Source organism: Zootoca vivipara, chromosome 3 (assembly GCF_963506605.1).
Source record: "Zootoca vivipara chromosome 3, rZooViv1.1, whole genome shotgun sequence".
Taxonomy (NCBI): Eukaryota; Metazoa; Chordata; class Lepidosauria; order Squamata; family Lacertidae; genus Zootoca; species Zootoca vivipara.
Genome location: NC_083278.1, coordinates 65,404,381 through 65,429,463, shown reverse-complemented (window position 1 = coordinate 65,429,463; position 25,083 = coordinate 65,404,381). Strand labels below are relative to the sequence as shown.

The following is a 25,083-nucleotide window of genomic DNA, read 5'->3' as shown; positions in this document are numbered from 1 at the left end:
GATGGAACTTCTGCCCCGTGTCTCGTGGGAAGAAGCAAAAGTTCCTTATTGGATGATAGAGAAGAGTGGGAATCAGGCAGTGCAAGAGATCTGAAGTCACTTGCAATGTGGACACATGGAGCAAGTGGAATGAAGCCAATTGCTGCTGCTACGCTTCTAGGTATATAAATGAAACACACCACTTTTTTTATAATTTACTGCTGAATTACTAAAGCAACAAACCGTGGGCTTATTTTGTTTTGCTTGCCCTAAGGAGTTGCCGGCTAATTCTTCAAACATTATTGCTTAGGCATACGTTAGCATTCTGACACATGAAAACGTCACGACACCCAAAACAATCAAAAGCCCAGGAGCAGTAAAGCTGTCAGTGTGGTAGCAAATATACCTTGTTCTTACAGAAGACCTGCACTGCTTATGGTTTCTAATTGCACTTGGTCTGAAAGGGAGTTTTCCCAAATATTTTTGCAGCAGTCTTGTAACTGGAAGAGGGATGCTTTGACATGCCCGTTATATTTTTGCAATGGTTAATCATCTCTTCCTGCTTTTGGCATGAATCGGGCTGTGTTCTTTGATAAGGCCTTCCGCCTGCTGATAGATGCTTAGGAATTCACAATAGCTAAAAATAAACACACACACAATTCAATCGAACATAGAACAAGTAAAGAGTTTTTTACCGTCCACCGTCCCCAATTTTCCATATTCCCTTCCATGTATGCATTGCAGTGGTTACTACACTTTTTTGCTGCAGTATTGAGGCATTTATTTATTTAACTCTCAAAATGGCATGTGTGTTAGTCATTTTGTTAAATATTATGTATACTGAGTCAGATTGCTAACCCATTATTATTTTTGTCTGTCAATGCCTTTTCTAAGGTCTTGGGGCTCTCTTTTTCACAACCTTGTTGGCTGCCGTCCAATTAAAAATGAAATGCCCTAGCTCTTGCTTAGGGGTCTTGTGTATGCAAAGTGTTTGCTGCACTGCTAAACTTTACAACAGCTGCTTCTCACTTTGCCTACATCACGGGTGTCAAACACAAGGCCCGGGGGCCTAATCCGGCCCGCCAGACCTCGTCATGTGGCCCGCGTAGCCGACAACGACAATAGCCGCTGACAGTAGTTCTGGAGCCTGCGATTGGCCGAGGGTCAAAACCGGGGGTGGGGCTGCAGGCGGAGGCCGGGGCGCTGGAGCCGCGCTGACGGCCTTGGCCAGGGAATTTCAATTTTGAATGAGGCTGAGGGAGGCGGTGGAACAGCGGCCAGACGGGGAAGTGAGATGCAGGAGGAGGAGGAGGAAGCCCGCCGAGGAGGTAGGAAAGCCCTACAGGTGCCACCGGCAAAGTTGGTGCCGGGACAGAGCAGTGCTGGATTTTTTTTTTGGCGGGCTTTGCTGTTGTCTCTGAGAGCGAGTGAGGCGGCAATGGGGAGCCGCCGCCCGCCGCTTCCCTTCCTCTCCTCGGCTGCATCCGGGAGGTGGGCGAGCGAGCGGGCGAAAGGGACGCGGAGTGAGCCTGAGGGGGAAGTAGGCGAAGCGCAACAGCCGCTCTCTTGATGGAGCCGGGTTTCCCTTCCCTCTTCCCCCGTTTCTCCTCATAGACACTCGGGAGGGTGCCTGGCTTTTGCTCTGCCCCCCACCCCCGAGCCGCCCTTTGGCTTCTCAGTTCCGGCGGAGCTGCTCCCCGGGGGGCGGCCGGGAGGGAGGCGACGACGACGGCACGGGTTCCTGCTCTTCCCGCTCTGCCGCCTCCTCCTCTCAGCCCCTCGTGATGTAGGGCTCCAGATGGAGTCGCCTCGAGGTTTGAGTAGGTGGGAGGGGGATTTTTGGGGGGGGGGTTTCAAGCCTCCTCTGCCTGCAGTCCCTGTAGGGAGAGGCGGCGGCGAAGACGACAACAGCGCGGGTGGGCGGAAGAGCAGCTCTGAGGCGAAGATGCACGTCTGCTGGGGCTGCCGCCGCCTTCCTCCTCGGGAAATCCGCTGCCCTCCCTCAGCGCGAGCGGAAGGGACTCTGGCGCTGAGGAAGGAGGATGCAAAAGCAAAGCAGGGAGTTGGCGTTGCACCGCATGTTCCTGCCCCTCTCCAAAGCATGGGGTGGGTTGCAGCGTGTGGCATCCAGCCTAGCGGGGTTTGGGTGTGCGCAGGGCGGGAGAGGGAAGCCCTCTTTCCATCTGCAGGTTTTTAATCCCAGCAGTGGCTTTCTCCTTCCTGCCGAAGGTTTAGTTGCGCCCCCCCCCCGGAAGCCGTCGATCCCCACCTTTTGTTCAAATTTCCCTCGTTTACATCCCCTCCCACACACGCGCCACGACGCAGGAATGTGATCCGCGTGGGGGCGGGAATGAGCTTACATTATTACAAAAAACAGTAATAATTGAATGCAGTGACAATAATTTATGATAATAAAGAGTGGACACATAGTCCTACAGACGCAACTGGCCCTTTGAGGGTGACCAAACTGCTGATGCGGCCCCCGATGAATTTGAGTTTGACACCCCTGGCCTACATTGTCCTCAGAATGTGAAGGCACGATTCTGTATGTATTAGCTGTTTGGTGTATCCTTAAATTTTTATTGCTGTTTTACAATAAATTTTAATTTTCCCCGCCCCACAAAAAACCCAAAACATACATCATTCTTTTGAATTAAAGGCAGCTTACCTAACAGTGAAAAAATAAAAAAAAATTATTTAAAAATAAAATATTAATATTCCGCCTGAATGGATCTAATTAACTGTACCCAAATAGAAAAGTCTTTAAATGCTTATTTTTTTGGGTGGGTGGGTGGGTTCTTAATTAATTTGGATTTTTGTGAGATTCCAGGGGAAAAGGATGTTATTGTTGAGGGGAACCACAAAGAAAACACACATTTGCATCCCCTTTTTCTGATTTGGTGCATAAGTGATAAAACTGAAACGATGTTCTTGATCAGTGATGATGAAAGTCTTAGGATTCAAGAGAGGAGGGAGTCTCCAAGAATCTGAGCTATTTAGGGCTTTAAGGGTCATATACAATTGGACTCGGAACAAGGCGTCTGTACATATGATGCTCTGAGCCTCTTCCTTTAGGGAGCAGGCCATTGTGCTCTTCAGTATCCAAAGCTTCCCCACTGTAAACAAGAGCAGCCCTTTGTGGAGCTCATTAGTGGCCTTGCTTCAAGTTACAAAGGCCTGAATTATGGCTGCAGGATTTGAATATGTCACAAAGGACCAGCAGCTTTCTTACCAGATGGAGTTGATGAAAGGTAGTGCTGGCAGCTGCTGCAGCCTATAAATCTGGATGCAGTGACCCCTTTACTTGTGGGGAGGACGGAGGAGCTGTGTTTGTTGTAATACAAAAACAATTGCAAAAGTAATCCTGTGGCGCTTCCTTTGTTTTAGTCCAAGGTTCTAAATGGAATTTGCGATAAGACAATCCGATCTACAACTGATCCGTTGATGAGCCAGGGTGCGTGTCTCGAGGAGGTTCATTTAACTAACATCAAACCTGGGGAAGGCCTGGTAAGAATATTTTCCTTCCTCAAATCCTGAATTGCTTCCCGCTATCATTTTTTCAAGTGCATTTATAGTGGCTTAATCCTTGAAGGCTAATGTGATGAAACTGGTGTGAGTTTAAAGTACACAATCCAGAGTTCCACGTGCACAGGAACTTCCAATATTTTCTACAATCTTTTCTACTGTTCAGTATCCCTATGTACCTAGAGGGGTGGAGAAGATCTTACAACAGAGAGCTCCATACTAGCATTGATACCTTTGTACGGAAGCCATTACTGTTGCTGTTGAGCTGTAACATGACTAAGAATGCAAATGTCAAGATGTTGACAGAAGGAACAAGTTATTTAGTTTAATAATGTAAAAATTAGACAATAAAGACCTTCCCCTTTCAGTGGCAATAAGTTCAAGATATGCAGAGCTGTTCGAGTGGTGTAAACCCTCCTCAGAAAATGTTTTGCACCAAAAAAGAGCTGGATTTTGCATGTATTGTGTGTTTATCAAGAAGGGTTGCTTACATTGTATGCAGACAACAGGTTTTCAGGAGACATTGCTGTATACCTTGGGAAATTACCATACTGTATTGTGTTTTCATTTTGTCCATCAGTTTGTCCCTCAGCCAAACTGTTTTTGCCAATTTTTGTAGCACTTTGTGTAGCTTATGGGGGAAAGCTGCAAATAGCTCCCGGCAACAAATGTGTATATTTTGGTTTTGCTCTCATCGACACCTATTGGATAGTACACCTCCCCAATGACTTGGAGCTCTGTGTGTGTGCATGATGGTGGGGAAATGTTTTATTTTAACTACAGTACACAAAAGGATGCATTCTTATCAGTCATCATGGTCCTTGCCAACTCCAGAATTCTATGATTCTATACCTTCACATGCAATTATTTTAAAGGACTGAAGGGGAAATCCAAAAGGAATCCTTGGCTCAGCCTTGCAATCCAAGACTTTTTATTTATCCAGGTCATCCTAGGAGTAAAATTGTCTAGATCAGATCCTGCTTGTCAATTTTGCTATTATGTTGAGTTGTATGAGACTCAAAATAAGCAGTTCCCATTAGAAAAGAGGATATAAATTGATGAACATTTCCCTTCTCTGCAGTGAGACACTCTCTCACTCCTTTTATATCAGGGGTTGCCGGTATGGTGCCCCCAGAGGATTTTTTGGTGTCCACAGCACCCCCCTCCCGGCCTGTCCCCCCTGCTGAAATTAGACCTGAAAGCAGCATTCTGCTGATATCAGTAAAATAGTTTGTGGTGTCCGCTTGGTTGCGGAATGTATTGGGTGCAACTGACAATTTCTTCAATGTTTCCGTGAGTCCAAAAAGGTTAGTGACTGGGTTCACACAGTTAAAGAGTGTTTCATTGGGACTGGTGCCAGAGTGGGATTATGGGAAAAGTTGCACTTCATAAATAGTTGTCTCTGTTGAGCCTCAATATAATTGTGGATGCGCTACAATTACTGTTGCGCTAAATTTATCTTTTTAACTATCCATTTTAGGGAATGTATATAAAATCTACTTACGATGGATTGCATGTTGTTACTGGAACAACAGAAAACGTGAGTATTTTTTAATGTTTTCCTCCAAACAGAATTAATTAAAGCTATCTTAGATGAAGATGAGATCCAAGATGCCAACTTGATTAAAAGCAGATTCTGAAGCCATATTTTTATTTATTTATTTGGGTTTTGTAACATTAACATTAACTTATCATTGACTGTGGTAATTAAGTGTGTGCTTGTCTGATGGTGTCTGCCTGTCTAATATCAACCCCTTAGCTCAGTTTGCAGTATGCAAATAGAGAAGAGTGTTTCAAAATGCCGCTGGGGTTTGAAATAACTGGAATTACCAGAACTATTGTTGAGTAAAGCGCTTATAGTGTTTGGTCTAGTAAATGCTGGCTGAGCAAATATGTTTTTCCATAATGTGCTCTGTCCTTTATAAAAGCAGCAGCAGGATGTTTAGATTAGTAATAGAATGTAAGATTCCATTTGCTTCCTGGGACAAACACATTTTTCAAGATAACAGAAACAGATCTTTTTAATTGCAAAGCCTATGAAGGGTCAAAAGGGAAAGACTGGTTGAATGTGTTGGTTGGGGTGTGGAAAATAATTGCAGCCACAATGAGGATCATATTTCTGCTGAACTGAAAGACAGTGCTTGGCAGAGTTCAGAATGAAAATACAGATTTTGATGCTGATTGTAAAGCTTAAAAAACTTCTACACATGCAAGTGTTTAAATCTGTCAGAATATCTGATGACTTCGAGTTACAGTTTGAATAAAAGTTCCTGGATTGCTTGGCACATATATCTCAGGATTTTATAAGCATGCAAACTGTTACTGATTCCCTCCTTCCCTAAAGGAAACACAGCAGGTTAGCAGTCATAAACCTTTGGGTCTCCTTTATGTCTCTTAGAGAGCATACTTGAAAAATCCTAGCTTCTTTTCTTTGGGGACTGCATATCTCCATAGAGGAGTAAGTGATTTACAATTAGTAGAATGATTCCTTTCAGACATGGAGACTAGACATTGCAGTTGCTGCTGCTTCTCATTCACTGTCCATCCAATAGTGTAGATAAAGGAGAGCATGAGATGGTAGATATTAAAGCTCTTGAGTTGTTCAAGAGGAGCGAGACGTGTCCGATTCCAGTCAGGTGACAGGATTTCCCAGTTGTTTTTAATGGTTTGTGATTTCCTGCTTTTGGTGGGAATGATCTGACCCAAACAGAGCTTTCCAGTCATCTTGCAAACACTCATGATGCAAGCCTAGAGGGCTGTATTGTTTGTTTCTTTGAGAGCTTTTGCAAACAGCTTTTCGTAATCCTGACAGATATTCCTTGGTATGTGCAGTGCACATTTTTGGACGTCTATGATTGCGTACTCAGAAAGATCGTCTGTTGGATTCTTTGCCAAATAGGTGTTTCCGTTCCAAGGAAAAAGGGAGTTGCCCACTGGAGGTTCCCCGTCTTCCCAGGCATCTTGCCTCACTTTCCCAATAGCTTTCTTTTATGAAGGTGCTGCTGCTATAGTTTTTGCCTCCGGAATGCGTCAGATTAGATGGTGAAAGGTGAGGGAGTCTTTCCTAATGAGGCTTTCAGTTCTCATCTCAGGTAGCCCAAGGGGATTGTCCTGTCCTCCATTTCCCTTGATAAGGGAACAGAGGAAATGAGACATTTGTTTCAGTTGTATGAGTCACACATCAGCTTAGTACCTTTTCCTTTCTCTATGAGTGGGATGTCAGGAGTATCACTGGATGTGAAGTGGTCATAATGGCATTGGAGACATTTAAAGCAACAGCTGCAGGAGAATGCTGTGTCCTGGACAGAACAGAGTAAATATTTAGGTGCCAAACTGCTGCTTGCTGATAGTTAACAAGGCAGACAACAGGCTTAGTTAGGATATTTGTGATAAGTTTTTTTTAACACCTCTATGTTTCAGTACACATAATTGACCCTGCAGCATGTTCCCTACGATAAAGAAAAATCTAGTTAAATTTGCAAGCTTTTTATCAGATGAGTAAGCAATAAAGAACATGCAAACTAAAATGCTTCATGTGTGCTCGAGACAGGTTTTAAAGCAAAAGAAACATGGTGTTCAGTGGTATAGCAGCATAAATAACTAAAACTGTGTGTCTTAGAATCCATTGTTGTTAATGGTTTTTAAAGTTTCGGGGTGGGGGGTTCTGCTATAACTTCCAGTTGGTTTAGTTCAGCCTTCCCCAACCTTGTTCTCTCCAGATGTTGGACTGCAGCTCCCATCATTCCCAACCATAGGTGATGGTGATGGGGGCTGATGGGAGTTGGAGTCCAGCAAACAACTGGAGAGAGTGAGGTTGGGAAGGGCTCGCTCATTTTCGCTTTGTCAGGGCCTAAGTATACAGCAGTGGTAGACCATGTGATATAACTGGGTTACTGTTATATAGAAAGTTGTGTGTGAACGTAGCTCTAAAGTGTGATATGGAAGCTGTTCCCTTCCTCCATACTTCCCATTCTGAAATGACCTCATCCACTGTTCTCTGTCTCCCCTCCCCCTGGGGTGGCCCTGTGTTTTGGAGCTGACCCCCGCTGGGAGAAAAGTGCTAGGATTAAGCAGTTTCAGGTGGGAAAGCTCACGTAGGAGAAGCGATCATCTCCCTGTCCCTACCTGGTCCATGCTGTGCCTTAAATCTCTTCCTCCGATTTATAGGTTTTCAGCATGACTGTGTCATGTAGCTACCTAGCTGTGCCTCAACAAGTAATGAAAACACCCCTTTTTTGCAACAGTTCTTCTCTCTCTCATTCTGTCAAAATAATTTCGGTTTGTGACTCTTTTGCAACCCAGACCGGGGCTCATTTCCATTGCTTGAATTTATGATCCAAAGACTCACAACAGAAATATGTAAGCTGCCTCCCTTAAAATCTGAGATGACAAATGGGACCCACAACGACATGTTGCAATTGGGAATGCTTCTGCTTAGGGAGCCAGCCAGCCATGCCTCCCTTGAGGATAGTCCATTTTCTTTTCCAAGTAAAGCTCAGTATTCCATGGCTGCTCGGTCACCCTTGGGCTACTCCTCTGTCCCTTGCAAACCTCAGGGTTCTCCTGAACATGCTTATATCTCTTCCTTGCTTCACAGTAGCCCCATTTTGACCAAATAGCTTTTGGCACTTGCCCCCCCCCCCCCCGAGTCTGCAATTAGAGGAAGTGATGTACGGTAATACCAAGACTCTGTTGAATCTGTGAAAACAATTTAATCCAGGGATGGGGAATTTGTGATTGCTGGACTACACCTTCCCATCATCCCTGACCTTTGGGTGTGGTTTGATGGGATTAGGAGTCCAGCAACATCTGGGAGGCCTGAGGTTCTCTGACCCTGGTAAAATCCATGCAAGTTGTCACTTGATTGTAGCACCATCAACTGCTGACTGTGAACATGTGACTCATATTCCTTAGAATTTTCCTTAGACACACAAGTGATGTGATTGCATCAGCCAGTAACTCCTTTAAAAACAACAACAACCCAAAACAGGATATTTTATTTTATTAAACATTCTGCTTAATGATGGAAGTTCTTAAGCAGTACATAGAAATTACAGATCTCAGACTGTCTGAAGCTGGCTTTCTGTGTGTTTGTGTGAAGGAAAAGGCTTTCTACTAAGTGTTCTATGTCTTGCTTGGTGGGTTGGAAGCTTGTAGCAATCCTAGAGGTTTATTCCATGTTTGGGTGTGTTTTTTTGGTTTTGTCTTTATCTCCACCACCACCACCACCCCTTTCTGGCAGTCAGTGTAGATTTCCCAGTTCCTGATGCAAAGAGACTTCATGGAGGGGCTGTTGTTCAGTGGAAACACAGACAGTCCCAGGCCCAATCCCTGGTAAAGGTACCCCTGACCATTAGGTCCAGTCGTGACCGACTCTGGGGTTGCGGCGCTCATCTCGTGTTATTGGCCGAGGGAGCCGGCGTACAGCTTCCAGGTCATGTGGCCAGCATGACAAAGCCGCTTCTGGCGAACCAGAGCAGCACACGGAAACGCCGTTTACTTTCCCGCTGTAGTGGTACCTATTTATCTACTTGAACTTTGACGTGCTTTCAAACTGCTAGGTTGGCAGGAGCTGGGACCGAGCAACAGGAGCTCACCCCGTCGTGGGGATTTGAACTGCCGACCTTCTGATCGGCAAGCCCTAGGCTCTGTGGTTTAACCCACAGCGCCACCCGCATCCCTATCCAGTCCCTGATATCGCTAGTTAAAAGGATGGGGAAGACCTTACTTGCAATCCTGTACAGCTCCTGCCACTAAGAGTGGACCAATGGAGGCTGGTCTGTTATGGTGAATGAGATGCTGCTTCACCAACCCCAGTCTGCCTGCCTTCTTACTTACAACTACTCTGTGGGGCGGCACTGCCTGCAAGCTTCCTCCTCTTTGGTCTCAGTGTTGCTGCTTCCTGCTTATAGAACTCAGCAGGCTTATAGAACTCTGCCCTGCCAGTCCCAATGGTCCCTAGTCACCACTGGAATGGACAGTGCAGGCCTAGTTGTACAAACAGTCACAGATAGTATAACTGAAGAAGTTTCTTTCCCACGACTCCTGTGCCTTTAACACCTGTTTGACAAGGATTAAGCTTTGCATTGCTCATCCTTTTGATGGTACAAAAACTGTTCCTGCTGAATCTCTGCTTGACCTCTCACGTCAGGACAAGCCAGGTTAGCCAAAAGGAGCTTTTGCTTTTGGCAGCAGAAAATCACAGCAGAGTTTGAGGCCTTGTGATCCCTTGTGAGACCTTAGGCAAACTTTTGTTTTGTTTGCTCAACATCTAAAATCTGATTAAGGGTTTATTGATTAAGATCACGGGGTAGTTTTCAACAGTTTGGGGAACTTCCTGCTGCTTTTGTTTCGTATAGAAAGGATATATGCCAGTCCCAAACATTCACTTGCACTACAGTGGTACCTCATGTTGCGAACGGGATCCGTTCCGGCGGCCCATTCGCAACATGAAAAGGCCACAACATGAAGCACCACATCTGCATACGCGCGTGATGCAATGCGGCGCTTCTGCACATGCACAAAGTACGATTTAGTGCTTCTGCACATGCGTGCAGGTCACAGACGTGCCAAACCCATTCTAGGACTTCCAGGTTCGGTGTGTCTGTAACCTGAAAAGATGCAACCTGCAGCAGACGTATCCTGAGGTATGACTGTATATAGAGGAGCCCTTGAAATAGAACCTAAGGCGTGGCTATGCAAATATAAAGATGAGGCTATGTAGATAGAAGGAGGCGCTATTTTCAGTTAGTGGCGTGGTCACCACTGGCTGCTCCCAGTGATGATCTTCAATATAAGGAAATGGTTAGTTGTCCCTATAGGAGCGAATGGCAAAGAGCGCCATTATGACGCATTGTTGAGCTGATAGCAAAACCTGCCCTCCATCTGAAAATGCTGAGTGATCCGGTCCTCAGTGCCACACACTTAGTCGTGTGAACCTGCCACCACCTGGTTTCCATGTTCTCCGACAAGCCCTTCCTGCTCTCACACTTCACCTGCCATATTGACCAGCCTTTTGCTAGTTATTTAATTAATAGTTGTGATGGCTAGTGATGGAGATGGCAGCTGTAACTTGCATAAAAATCTCACAGGCATGTCTATCTGCTTGGCTTTTCTGTTAAGGTCATACTGTGGTTTTTAATAATAATAAAAAAAAACTCAACTAAGCAACAGTTTAGTAGTTTTTAAGTGGCAAAGCAATGAAAATTTCAGTGCTCCTCTTTTTGTCCTCTGCAGTCACCGGCTGATAGGTCTCAGAAAATTCATGCAGGCGATGAAGTGATCCAGGTGAATCGCCAGACTGTGGTGAGTAAAGGGCATTTCTTGTTTCCCTTTATTTTTAGCCAAGCAATTTTCAGACTGCGAGCAAGCCCACAATACAGATTTTATCTTCATTTACCAGTGACTGACCTTTTCAATTAAATTCTTCAGGGTTTTTTTTTAATGCTGGAATGGTGCTTTTCCCATTAAGGCAGTTATCGCTATAATAGCAAGTTCATGCTATAAATTCAGCTCGAACTTTTTATAAAAGGTTTGTCATAAAACATTTTGATTAAGGAAAGAATGAGCTTCCCATCAGTTTATTCCCTTAAACTTGTTTTTTTTAAACAACAACAATAACAACAACTCATTCCTGAGAAATGCAATTCAGTTTGAAAACATCAAGTACTGAGGCTATTTAAGAATGATTAGATGTTTTATAGGTAAAGGTAAAGGGACCCCTGACCATTAGGTCCAGTCATGACCGACTCTGGGGTTACGGTGCTCATCTCGCATTATTGGCCGAGGGAGCTGGCGTACAGCTTCCACGTCATGTGGCCAGCATGACTAAGCCGCTTCTGATGAACTAGAGCAGCACATGGAAACGCCGTTTACCTTCCTGCCTATTTATCTACTTGCACTTTGACATGCTTTGGAACTGCTAGGTTGGCAGGAGCTGGGACCAAGCAACGGGAGCTCACTCCATTGCGGGGATTCGAACCGCCGACCTTCTGATCAGCAAGCCCTAGGCTCTGTGGTTTAACCCACAGCGCCACCCGCGTCCCAAATGAAAAGTTTACTAAATGTGGGCCTGAACCCCTTATAGTGGGTGGAAGTCAGGTCAAGAAACAGTAGTAAGGAAGACTCCTCCGTCCTTCTTGTTGTATACCACACAAAGCTTGCAATGTCCTTCATGGAGGCAGGTAGAGTCAGAAGAGTCTGCTATTCCGACTCTTCTGGGAAATTCTGGATTGAGCACTCAAGCAATACCAGCATCTAGAACTGTTTCTTAGTTTAGTCAGGGGCATCCTGGGTTGGGTGAGCTGATGACAGTCATTTCATGTGAGTACCCTTTCTAGGCACATGCACAAAGTTGTGCCTTTGAGGGGGGCTAGGATGGGCAAGGTAGGGAAGATGGCAGACTGCGCCTTTGCTGCCAGTTGAAGGTTTCCACTGCTCAGCAGTCATTGCTACTGATTTGGGGACCATGAGCTGTCTACCCTCCCCATCCCAAAATTAAGTGCTAGGGCTTTGATTTGGGGGCCGGAAGAACTCTTCCCTGCTTAAATGAGCCAACTCACTATCATAGTTATTGGCAGCTTGTTTATATGTGCCTCATATTCCATAGATGCATTTATGCTCAAAACAGCTCACAGTAAATAAACTGTTTAAATTGTAATAATTTATTTTTAAAAATCCACCATAGTGTCACGTCACTAACGGTGAACAATTGATTAATTTGTAATATGTGAAGAGCTATAAGTGAGCAAAAACGCTTACCAATAGGTCAGTTAACAATATCTAATGTTGCTCCAGGGCCGATGGTGTTAGTGCCTAGCCAAACCCCACCCCATTTTTATACCCAATAGGCAAAAGAACAAAAAACACCCTACGTATTTATACGTAGCTCTCTCATCTCAAAGCCTACAGGCTGGAAGACAGCGTTCACTGAAACTCTGCATTTTTATAGCACCTTTACCCCAGCCTCCAGAAGCCTACATTAACAGAGAAGTCTTTAAAAGCTTCTGGATGGTGGCCAAACCTAGAGCTCATAATTCTGCAGTGAAATGTGAATTCCACACCAGTATTATAGAAGATAATTTGATCTATATGCCTCTGATGTAGGGCAGTAAACACTCTTTAAGTGTTTGTTTGTCTGATTTGTTTTGAAGGTGGGATGGCAGCTGAAGAACCTTGTCAGGAAGCTTCGTGAGAATCCTTCTGGCGTTACTCTATTAGTGAAGAAACGCCATACAGGATCTTTTAATTTTACTCCTGCGCCACTCAAAAACCTAAGGTGGAAACCTCCACTTGTTCAGGTAACATACAGTTATACAGAGATCTCCCCCCCCCCCCGCTCCTTTACACTAATCCTATTTTGTTTGCTCATTTATTGGATGAATATTCTTTCCTATCTTGAAGACTCAGGGTGGGGAGCAGAATGTTAAAAAAAAAATCATTTTTTTAGTCACTTAAAACTTAGGAACTGGTATTGCCCTGTTCCTAGCCATAACAAAGGCACCCCAAACGTCTGAATTGATTGAACGTGAAAAACAGTCCTTCTGTTCAGACTGCAAATATGGGGCTACATATTTTAATTATCTTCTTTTTAAAAGAGGGTAAATAAGCGTGTTGGGAAACAAGGTTTTAGTCTTGCCTTGCCTCTGACATGCTTCCCAGTGATTTCTTCCCTCCCCTTTCAGTCTGAAGTGGTTTTCTACAAGAAGGACTGTATTGTGCCATGCATTTTCTGCATGATTTAAATCAATTTTTGTGCTAATTCTCGAAGATGCTCAGGCTTTAGAATGTTCAGATCTTAGAGATTTTAGTGGGATGTGAAATCGGTATGAAGTGGTACCTCAGGTTACAAATGCTTCAGGTTACAGACTCCGCTAACCCAGAAATAGTACCTCGGGTTAAGAACTTTGCTTCAGGATGAGAATAGAAATCATGCTCTAGCGGCACAGCAGCAGCAGGAGGGCCCATTAGCTAAAGTGGTGCTTCAGGTTAAGAACGAACCTCCGGAACGAATTAAGTTCTTAACTAGAGTTGCCACTGTAGTCTCTTGGCCCCAACCAACTTTGGCCTTTATTAGGTCATACCATGTATCTATTTGAGCTTGGAAAATGATAGTAAGCCAATTCTTGCATTAGAGTTCTGTTGTAATGCCCTTGTGAAAGCACTGAAGCTCAAATTTCAATGGTAATGTATTTTCATAATTTTGCATTGACTAATTTAACTAGTTTTGCAGCCAGGATCTGTGAAATCTCATTTCCCATTAAATTACCTTAGCTTTCTAATATACCAAAAGAACAAGGCAGCCGGGGTTTGAAGAGAGGGGGAGAATGATGGTTTTTCTTTAATCCCTGAAGGATCCTGTTTATCAGGACAGATAACTTATAGTGAGGCCATTTGGGGCTGAGTTGCTTATAATCTTTTGGACTGATGAATTCTAGAAGTAAACAGTAAATTCTCGATGGGCTGGAAAACTAATGATGGGGGATTATGTTTTCCAAAAGAGCAGTTTTTTATCCAGTGTTCTTTTGTAGCCTAGCTGAGTTGTGTGATTTCCCCCCTTTTGTTTTCATGGTGGTGTTTGCATTTGCCAGTTGCCAACATCAGCAGAATTGGGATATTGTGGCATCTGTGTGTGAGAGAGAAAGGGCGTGGAAAAGAAATGAGGATTAATAGCTTTAAGAAGATGATGATTTTGAGGCTGAGCAAGTAATGTTAAGGGAGTAGTTTGACACTTTCAGGAAGCTAATAAATGAATTGCTTATTAGGTGCAGGTACAGTTTCCACCACTTCTGTCTGTGTACTATTTAAGCTGTTGCTCTGCAAGAACGTGCTAAACAGGTGCTTGTGTAGCTGTTTCTTAGCTTTCCGAGCTGATGAACAGGTCTCTGCCATAGGTGTCCACTTTGCATTGTTTTTCAACTCATATCCTGTTGTGTTTTGTGCTGTTCTGTAACTGTTTTATTAGATTTTGTGCATTGCCTTGGAAAGTATGTGGAAGGTTATTAAGAAAACGTGGAAGGAAAATTAAGAGAAGTTATTAACATATATTTAATATCTCACAAAAGCCTCAAGGGGCTCATTTTCTTCAGCAAGTCATTTCTATGGTTCCAGGGTATAGCAGATCACTATTATTAATTTGGAAATGCAATAAATAAAACAACAAACTGCAGATTTTTCATTTGGACATAGGTTATTGGTTTCTTCCAAGGGTGCCTGGAGTTACACAGCCGTATACCGTAAATTTACGTAAAACAAATTACGCTTACCGTAAATTGTTACATGTAGCCTTATTTGCAACAACTCTAGGCAGCTAAGGAAAATGAAGCACAACCGGTAAACATAAAACAAGAAGCAATGTGTCTGTTTCCAGTGGCTCAGGTGAGAGATGAAATGAGGAATTTTGTCACATTGTAGATGGAACGGGCCAGTTGCACAGTGTATGTCTAATTTACTTAAGCAACTACCTGTTGTTTTTCTCACTACAGACCAGCCCACCTGCAACTACTACCCAGTCACCTGAAAGCACCATGGATGCTTCCCTGAAGAAAGAGAAACCAGCCATTCTGGACCTTTACATACCTCCACCACCATCTATTCCATATGCCCCTCGGTATGCCAATACCTACCTAATGCTTAACCTCACAGTGCCTTTATTTTAGATTTATTGTTGTAGAATATTTACACAGTGGTACCTCGGGTTACAGACACTTTGGGTTACGCATTTTCAGGTTGCGTACCGTGGGAAGTACTTCCTGGTTTCGTCACTTGTGCATGTGCAGAAGCGTCAAATTGCATCACGCGCAGATGCAGTGCTGTGGGATACGAATGCTGTGGGTTGCGGACGTGCCTCCGTCACGGGTTACGTCCACAACCCGAGGTTCCACTAAAATGCTCACCATTCTAAAATATAATGGCGGGTTATAAGAAAAAGGAGAGAGAGAGAGAGAGAGAGAGAGAGAGAAACAAAATGCAAAATTTGCACCCATAAAAAGACATTCAATCCATATGTAAAATGAACAAGAATATTCAGCAATGCTACTATGAAAATGCCTAATTGAATAAAAAGTCTTAAGAAAAGGACCTGAAAGAACAAATGGTTTGTGCCAACCTAACTACTGTGGGGAGTGTATGTTGAAGCGTGAATGCTGTCGCCCTAAAAACTACCCCGGGTACACATGAAATTTCTAGGGTGTCTTAGGGCCACACTGGATGACATAAGGATTCAAGCAGGATGGCAGAAGGCAGTCTGTCAGGCAAACAGGTTCTAGGTTGCTTAGGCCTTTATGCACCAGGGCTGACTGTCAGTATAGATCGCATAACAGGAGCATTGCACACTACCAGCAGGTCGCTCCTCACTGCATGCTAGCTACAGCATTCTTCACCAGCTGCAGCTTCTGGACCAGCCTTAAGGTCAGCCCCACACAGAGTGGGAGTAATCCATTATCTGGAAATTCTATTTTGCATGATGTATTCAGGTGCTGTTAATCCTGTGGAAGGAGCAATATGAATTGCAGAGTGCTTAGGACTCACTCCAGATCATAAAAACCTTGTTCAACCACCTCTCTGGCATCTATGATGGCACCATGCATTGCCAACGTACCTTCAAGCATCCTGTCTAGGAGTTTGCTCTCAGGGAAGAACCAACATTCTTAGCGGAATCATTGGCTTACACCATTTATGCTTTTTCTGCGCTTGTGCAAAATTGTAGGACCCAACTCATGCACCCTTGATTATGTCTTCACTCCTTTTACTTTTTCTGCGTTTTTTTGGCCAAATCTTGAACAGCTATAAAGTCCCACTACTTCCAAACAGTAGTAAGGACCGTCCACAAGTGCAGAATCACAATGCCTTATATTTTCATTGCTAATCAAGTTCCTATATCTTTGCAGGGATGAGAAGGGAAGTTTTGTATATGCAGGAGGCAGCAAACCTAAACAACCCCTACCTGGTTCCAAAGGTGCAGAATCTCCCAATTCCTTCCTGGATCAGGAATGCAGGAGGCGAAGGTTTACACTTACCGATTCCGACCCATTGCCTGGCTATTCCATGGAAGCAAATATTTTTCCTGCAAAGATGAGGGAAAAAACACAATCCTATGGTGAGTAAATTGTTACATGGTTCAGCTGAGGAGAAAAGCTGTGTGCATCAAGAGTGTATACGGCAGGCAAAGGTAAACCCGGCCCTCCAGATGTTTTGGGACTGCAACTCCCATCATCCCTGACCACAGGTCCTGTTAGCTAGGGAAGATGGGAGTTGCCGTCCCAAAACATCTGGAGGGCCGAGTTTGCTTATGCCTGGTATAGGGTGTTGGAGTGTAATATGTGACAAAGCTTACAATGTAAAACAAAGGCTTGAAAATTAGTTCCCCAAATCTGCCACTGGGAGCAGAGAGCAAGGAAAGACCATCACCTGTATCCCTGCTTGTTAAGGAGTGGATGCACTGCCACTTCTTTTAGGATGACAGGCACCAGCCAGGATGGGCAGAGATCAAGACAGCCACACGTTTCCTGTCCCATCACCAGGCCACATCAATTGAAAAAGGATCCCTACCTCAGCTGTGGCATCCAAATTGCCATGGAGTTGAGTGACTTCATCCTCAAAGTGTTGGGCAAATCATTCATAGTTGGCTCCAGAGATCCAACCCCCATGTTTGGGTTGACAAGTCTCTGGACCACATGGAAAAAGCTTCTTAGCTGCCTCCATTCCTACTCGATAGGTGTGTTTATGTGCCCTAGCAAGTGTCACAAGTCAGCTTCAGAACAAATTTTACACCACTTGCGCTTTAGCCATCTCTGGGTTTGTTTCATCACCTGCAGTTCCTTAGTAAACCAAGTTGCATTCCAAAGAGGAACCCCAGAAGCAATTGTGTTGATGGCCCTTCTCATATCACTATTCCACATAGAGCTGAGAGCCCTAGCAGAATTGCTGGTTCTGTCTGTTGGAAACTCCCCCAGAGCATTCAGGAACCTTCCATTAGTTTTGGGAGGCAGGCCATCTTAACTGGTCCCACATCCCTACAGGGCAGAGCAGCTGCTACAAGTCCGAGCTTATTAGACACCCTGTTGCTTGCTAGTATTGCATCTCAGTTAGCTTCTTCCTATTTTGAATAGATTGTGTAAACTCTTCACACTGTGTTTGTCATTCAGATCAGCTAATATGAAGTTAACTCAGCACTGTTTTCTTTAAACCCCTTATGTGTTGCCTTTAGGAAAGCCTCGTCCATTGTCTATGCCTGCAGATGGAAACTGGCTGGGAGGTGTAGAACCTTTCTCTAGGCCCCGAGCAATGGGGAGAAAAGGTAAGGAAATTGTGCTCTAGGACAGCTGCTTTCTTAAATGCACTTGTCCATACATTCGATACCCTGGCCTGTAGTGAAGGGTCAACTGTGCCGTTAAACCTCACTAAATTCTGAACATCCTCTTGTGCGTTTGCCATGAGTAAAATCGGAAGTGGGGATTCTAGCTGTTGAAATGCAAAACTTTGGTCCTTTTTATTCCTGTAAAGAGGTGGCCCACCTGAGTCCACAGGTTAGATGTTGTTGTTTTTAACAAATCTCAGTTGGGTCAATTTTATATTAGGATGGTCTAGTATAAGTCTTCAGAGGCTTTTAATGCCACTGTATCCCTTGACAGTAGGGTGACACCTCTTTGTTAGGCTCTGAAGTAGGTTGGTTGCTCCTTAAGTATATTATGGAAAACTCCTCTAAACCTTAGGCTGGCACTGTCAAATATTCCTGGGCCAAGGATCCATTATCTGACGTTAAAGCACAGCAGCAGAGTTTTCTCTCTCCTGTTTTCTTCTGCTCCATTCCTCCACATTGTAAAATTGGCCAGGTGATCTCTCTCTAAGAAAATGCGAGCTGAGACCTGGTTTGCCCATGGAATGAACAGAAAGAGATGATTGCCTTCCGCATAAGCTTGCCTTGCAGTGCAATTCAGCCTAGATGCTTCTGCGCCACAATCCTCCTTATCTGTCCTTAAAAGACATGAGCTAATATCTGACTTGACAAAAATGCACACACACATTGTAAGAATGGGTGACACACAGAGCCTCTGAACGACTTCCGGATCGCTACAAATCATGGATGTAGTGATTAGCCACTCATATATGTTGCTCAAGGCACACCTTCACAGACAGGTGAGGGACTTTCAAAAGTCATTACTGCTTTTGTTTCCGTTGTATTGCAACATCTGAGACAAAGGTAAGTGTTATAGCCAGTGTGAAACCGTGTTTCTGTTCTCTACTGCACAAAGGTCCTTCCTCATTTACTTTATACTGAGAGCCAAATCTGCTTCCCTTTCTGTAAGTGCCAGTCACCATAAGGTAAGTTATACTAGCGTAGGGAGAAAACCACTACATTGTTGAGGAGGACAACATGCAGGGATTTATTTCATAGAAGGAGAAAGATGAATAGATTGAGTTATTCCTCATGCTAACGCTGTACCCTAAAGGACTAGCACTAAAGTCAGTTTACACCAAAAAATAATTTTAGCAGTGTTCTAGGGCTTTGAAGCAGGTGAGAGACAATCCATGTTACATACAATATGGTGTACGGAAAGCAAAATGGCTCCAAATTTTAGGGATAGTGGTGATTTTGAGTGAAGAAGTGAGGAGAACGGGACTTTGGAAAGTTGTATGAGGAAACACCCACCTACCTATGAGCTATACTGTATTGAGCCAAGGGCCCGTCTAGTCCAGCATCTCACAGTAGCCAAACAGATGCTTGTGGGAAGTCAGCAAGCAGGACCCAAGTGCAGCTACACACTCTCCGCTTGTGATCCCCAGCAACTGATATTTAAAGGCGGAACATAGCTATTATGGCTAGGAACCATTGATAGCCTTACCCTCCCTGAATTTCTCTAATCTTCTTTGAAAGCCATCTGAGTTAGCCTTTGATACTACTTGCTGTGTGAAGGAGCACTTTCTTTCGTCTGTTCTGAATCTTCCAACATTCAGATTCATGTGACGTCCCTGAGTTCTAGTCATATGAGAGGGGGGGGGGGGACAGGACGGGACTGCTCTCTATTCACCTTCTCCACGCCATGTACAATTTTCTACACCTCCATCACATTCCCTCTTACCGTTTCTCTAAAAAGGCTAAAAGAGTGTAACTTTTCTCCCTACAATTCTTGCCTAAACAGCTGCTGGGGGAGTTCCAGGGGAGAAGTCATGGGTGAAGGATTAAACACCCAACTCTGCCCACTTCTCTGCTCCAAATTTCCCCTTCCCAAAGCTCTTATTTCCGTCAGGATTTTTAATGCAAGTACTTGCACGTACCTTTACAATTTAGCCCTAAAGCAAAACGCAAATCCTCAACTTGTACAGCAGTAAGTAAAATAGAGGTGAAGAGCAGAACACAAGTTTTAGTAATGGTGATGGGGGGGGGGATCTGTGTGGGGCAGTTCACCCAAACTTCAGGCTGGCTGGAGGTGTTGAAACTCCCTCTTCTGCATCTCCTTATGCTGGCTCTGCAAGGTTTGATAAGTGTGTGTTTTCTTTGTTCGTTGCAGGTGAAAATGCCCTCTGCCGGTACTTCAGCAATGAGAGAATCCCGCCCATCATTGAAGAAAGTTCCCCACTTCAGCATCCGTTTTCCAGGCCTGTGGCGGAAAGGCAGCTAGTGAGGGGTGCAGACTACATCAGGGGGAGCAGGTGTTTTGTTAATGTGGATCTTCACAACAGTGCGACGATCCCGTTCCAGGAGGATGGAGCCAAGAAGCCCCCGGTGACCTCCACGAAATCCTCCTCCACAGAGCGCTCCCTGCTGGTCAGCTGGATTACGAGACTCAAGTTATTGACTCACTGAGTTAACTGGCTGTGTTATGACTTTCTAGGGTATTTGATATTAAGTGCCTTTTCTTCCCCTCCACCTTCAAATGGTTTTGCAGTACCCACAGAGTTTTTGCATTTTATTTTATTTTCTCCCCCCTGGATAAGCTTGCCCTTTCCCCAATGTTTCTGTCACGAGAGTCACTGGAGTTGGAGAGAGGAGGGGGTCTGTTTAAGGGGGAGCAGGAGGAGAGAGATCGCAAGATGTAGCATTTTTCCACCTGTCCAAGGGTGGAGGGGAATTCAGTCCTCTGGAGAAAAACCGATCAGGCTCGAGTGATTCAGAGGTCACTGCTGACCTGAAATCCGCATGACCCACGCAGACGCAATCTCTGCATTGTAATGAGGCCTGGTGGCACTTCATTTGCTACGAGACTCTGATGCTGTGCAACCTACTGGATCTGCAGACTATGTAGCACTCAGCAAAAAATGGATTCCTGCGCTGCAATACTGACCAAGAAGGAAGAAAAGGGGAGGTTCCCCCCCCCCATCTGTTTTAAGCAACGTGGTGGCAGTGCAAGTGACTGGAGACGACTCAACTGTTGTCAGGAATAAAATGCAGTTTCTTCCTTTGTTCTGATTAGTTACAAACGTGAGGCTGTTTTGGTTGATCCTCCAGTTATTAAAATCTTAGTACAGTTAAACTATTCTTCCCTGAATTGCTGCAATACTCATCCAATTAGGACATGGATTGCTACAACATGCCAAGGAAATGCATCTCAAGTGACAATGGCAAAGATGAATATATCTTATTGCTTTTTTATGATTAAGACTGAATAGCTGTTAACCAAAGTATTCTTCTGAAAGCAATCCCTGCAAGCTTACGGAGCATCAACTGTGGTTCAAGGTTGAACTGGTTTTTACATATTATTTGGGCTTTAAAGGCTGACCTGTGATGAGTTACATTTTTGTAAGGCAGTTTGCTCTTTCAAAGTATTGGGGAAGAAGCTGTTTGCCATCATTAAATTACAGCAGTAGCATTGGGTGAGAGTTGGGGTGGTTTGTGGAAGGGAGAACTTGCAAGAAGTGTTTGGATGCAAATAATTTGTTGTTTTCAAAGCAAATGTAGGAAAGAGGGTTTTTTTGTTAGAGATCCACAAAGAACATCTTGTTGAAAATAATTTAAATATTTAAATTATGCTTTCTTTTCTTTTTCTTAAAAAAACAACACCTTAACCTTTTATGCAACTTTTACATTTCTCTCTGACATCACTGGGTACTAATTAGCCAAGGCAAAAAAAGTTTCTTTCCCCATTAAATTAGTTATTTGAATGGTCTGTAAACAGCACCATCTACACTGATGAAAGGAATTCATCACATTTTACACTGCTGTCTAACATGATAAATGTGATCTCGGCAAGCTTTCTTGAGCAGTTTATAATAAGCATGGGGAGACAGATGTTAAATTAACTGTCTAGGAAACTGTCACAACTATACTAGGTTGAATGGATTTGCACAAATTTTTACTATTAAAAGAATGTGTATGGTTATAACTAAATTCGATCCTGTTTTTCACAAACAAGCTAAAACAATGATATAACTTGAATTACCTTTCAAGCAGAACTGGCTATTGGTAGCAGCCTAGCAAACTTCACCTAAGCTAGTGCAGCCATTCTGCATCTTGATGATGTTTTCTCATAGTATTCAAAACTTTGTGGTTCCAATTAAAAAGAGGGAGTAAAACACACAAACAAATCCAAATGTACTTGAAATTGCAGTTCACCTTTTCTTTGAAGATCCAGGCAAGTATGATGTAGAAAGTGAGGTGCATTGTATGAAGTTCAAATATAAGCTAAATCTCTCTCTCAGATAATGATAAAGGAAGATGTAACTAAGAAAATGGTCTCTCTCTCTCTCTTAACAAACTTGCTTTTGAAGCACCTAGTTAATTGAGCCTGAAATTTCTCGTCCAGTTCAGGAAGTAACCTCTGTTCTCAGGAAAGAATGAATATGTTCATGTCTGTCTTTAATTCTTTTGTTAGCCAAGATGGAAACACTACATGAATTGTTTGAAACTGTTTCACATGAGAGAAGGTGACTATGGCACTGAGTTGTGAACCAAGAAGTCCCAGGTTCAAATCTTACCAGCAATACACTGATTTACATTAGGTAAACTCGTATTTTTCAGGCTCAGTCTCCCTTAGATTGCAAGGTTAGAATAATACATGATATATTTTCACTGCAGATATGTGTAGTATTTGCCACTCCTAATATGCAATCCATCTAAAGTACCATGACAGGCTTTGCAATGTTTTTAGAAGAAGAGCTCTCAAAAGCATTGGGCAGGACTCCTTGACACTGCCCTTGACAACTTCTTTCCCTTGACAGGGCAATAGAGAAAGTACATGCTCAAAACAGAAGCCACACCTTTGGGGTCATTGATGAGCCAAACTTCTAATTGGTTTATTTAGATTTCTGGTGTGCTTTTGCTTCTCTGTGATCTGTTTCCAAGGGCCTTTAAGGAGACCTTGAAAAACAGCTAAGGAAGGCAGGAGGCATGAAGATAATCCCCCCCCCCCCAAGCATAGCCCTGGCAAAAAACAACGCAGGATGCTTTGACATCTGTAATTGGAATGAATACACCTTATCTCCTCTGACAAATTTCACTGTTGCTTCCTCTACTTAGGAAAACACAGAATAAGAGGAAAAATTGCCTCAATTCCACAGTCGAATAATTTATCCTAACCAGCAAAGGGCAGACGTTGTATGGTACCAAGTTAACATTTGAGGGAATGTATCTACCGGTACCTGAAAAGTGACCAGATAAAGAAGTTTATTACAGCACTAAACTGTAGTGCATTTTCTCATGTTTACAAATTGGGTGTATGTTCTAGCACAGCTTAGTCTTGCCTGTGTGTGTGTGTGTGTGCGCACACACACATATATGCTAGCCTTAATCATGGCCCTATGGCCCTGTAGATGTGTGTGCATGTGTGTGTGTGTGTGTGTGTGTGTGTGTGTGTGTGTGTGTGTGTGTTGTTCACTATCTCCCACATCTTGTGGGAACTGTTTCTGCAGGATGTCAGCTCTCTATGGGACTGTGCATGAATACAGCAACCACATTAATGATTGGGAACTAATCATATGGATGAATGTATTTTTGTGAGGTTTTTTTTTTTTGCCTTTCAGGTTTGTTTCCATTTTATCAATCTTTAAGTTGCTTTGGGACACTGTTCGTGTGAAAAACAATGATAAAATAATAATTTCTCATCTGACCAGCACTGTTTTCCCAGTGGGATGTTGAGTGGCTGGTAGGGATCCAGTCATTGACAGATAAACACTGTACACATGATGGCTTTAATTTGCACATATCCACCAACTACATTAGAAGCGGCTCTTGCACTGCACGGAAGGGAGCACACAGCTTTACTACTCTTAATTTTGGGCTCGTGGGTTCGAGCTCCACGTTGGGCAGAAGATTTCTGCATTGCAGGGGGTTGGACTAGTGTTGTTCATGGCTGCTGAAATCTCAGAAACCAGAATAAGTCCTGCTTTTCAATTCCATTTCCAGTGGCCGGAGGGGCAGTTTCAGTGTTATTGCCCATTCCATTGGTTTGATTAAAGAATACAAATAACTATGGAATTCCCAGGGTCCTGCCCAATGCCTCTGTGCCCCTGGCCCACTTTTGGCCCATTTTCTCTTTGTCTGTTGGGGATGTGGTGGGAAGTGTGATCCTGAGGACCTGGAAAGAAGCAACATCGTGCGTATGACACTCAAAATTAAAAATTTGTCCCCAAACATTGGTTACCCTTTACTGTTAAAAAACCACAAATAATTTATACAAGTTTTTAAATTCTTTGGCTCTTAGGACGGAATGCACATAGCCTGGTTATAGTAGAACATTTGTAACACAGTCGTACATCCACAGTGGTTAACACATAAATACAAGGAAACTTGGCATTCGATGCACCACGTGAAAAGCTACAGAAAAGAGGATTTGGTTTAACAGAAACTGAATCTGGAAACTTGCACTGAAATGCCCCACAAAGCTCAAATTGCCAGCAACTCTTACAGTTCCCAAAGCAAAATATCCCCCTCCCCCCACAAACCCCCCAAAGCTTAAATTGGAAACTGGGTGAGCTAGTTCTAGTGGAAAGGCTCTTTCCAAAATAAAGATATTAAGAGATAATTAGCTTCATTGCACAATTTATGCTCCTAGGGAGGTTTGTTTTTATGCCAAACCTTTTGAGGAGTAAATGATCTCAAATGAGTGCCTTGGGCTCCATTTCCCCTCTGCTTAAAGAGAGAAAGTTCTTTCACCACCCTTTAAAAAACCTCTTCTTTCTGGCATATCACATGTAGTACTGCATATTTTGCTGGATGTCTCTTGTGGATCAAGAATCATCTGAAAAGGAATAAGTAAAAGAGCATTTTTCTCTAGCCTGCTTTCACTGAGTCCATTCTGCTCAAAGGCGTAAAGCTAACCTGGCAAGAAGATGTATTTGATATTATGTTGGGCTCAGCTCAATTATATATATACTGTACATTGAAAGTATATTTCATTGAGTTCTCTGAGATTCTTATTTAAGTGTGCATATAACTGCAGACTTCATGTTGCAGAATGTGCCTTATAGATAAGGCTGTTCTGATTAGTGGGCTCTCTCTCGCCTAAAAGGAACCAGGAACTTTATGTTAATCCTTGCACCTTGTAAAGTAAAAGATGCATGAAATGTTAATGGATCTAGAAAAGAAGTTTGTTTTGCAAGGATGAGTTTTCGTGTTAACCCTAGCCACCAACAACAATTTATGCA

General features: G+C 43.5%; 1 protein-coding gene across 1 annotated transcript in view; it reads left to right on the top strand.

Moving 5' to 3' along the window:
* Positions 1–20,975, top strand: part of CNKSR3 (CNKSR family member 3) — a 66,934-nt gene extending 45,959 nt beyond the window's left edge. The window contains exons 6-13 of the mRNA XM_060272769.1: positions 3,367–3,486; positions 4,985–5,044; positions 10,741–10,809; positions 12,657–12,803; positions 14,988–15,112; positions 16,392–16,600; positions 17,711–17,800; positions 20,013–20,975. Of these exons, the coding sequence (XP_060128752.1) occupies positions 3,367–3,486; positions 4,985–5,044; positions 10,741–10,809; positions 12,657–12,803; positions 14,988–15,112; positions 16,392–16,600; positions 17,711–17,800; positions 20,013–20,308 (1,116 nt within the window). The 3' untranslated portion in view covers positions 20,309–20,975. The remainder of the gene's footprint in view (positions 1–3,366; positions 3,487–4,984; positions 5,045–10,740; positions 10,810–12,656; positions 12,804–14,987; positions 15,113–16,391; positions 16,601–17,710; positions 17,801–20,012) is intronic.
* Positions 20,976–25,083: the final 4,108 nt, after the last annotated feature.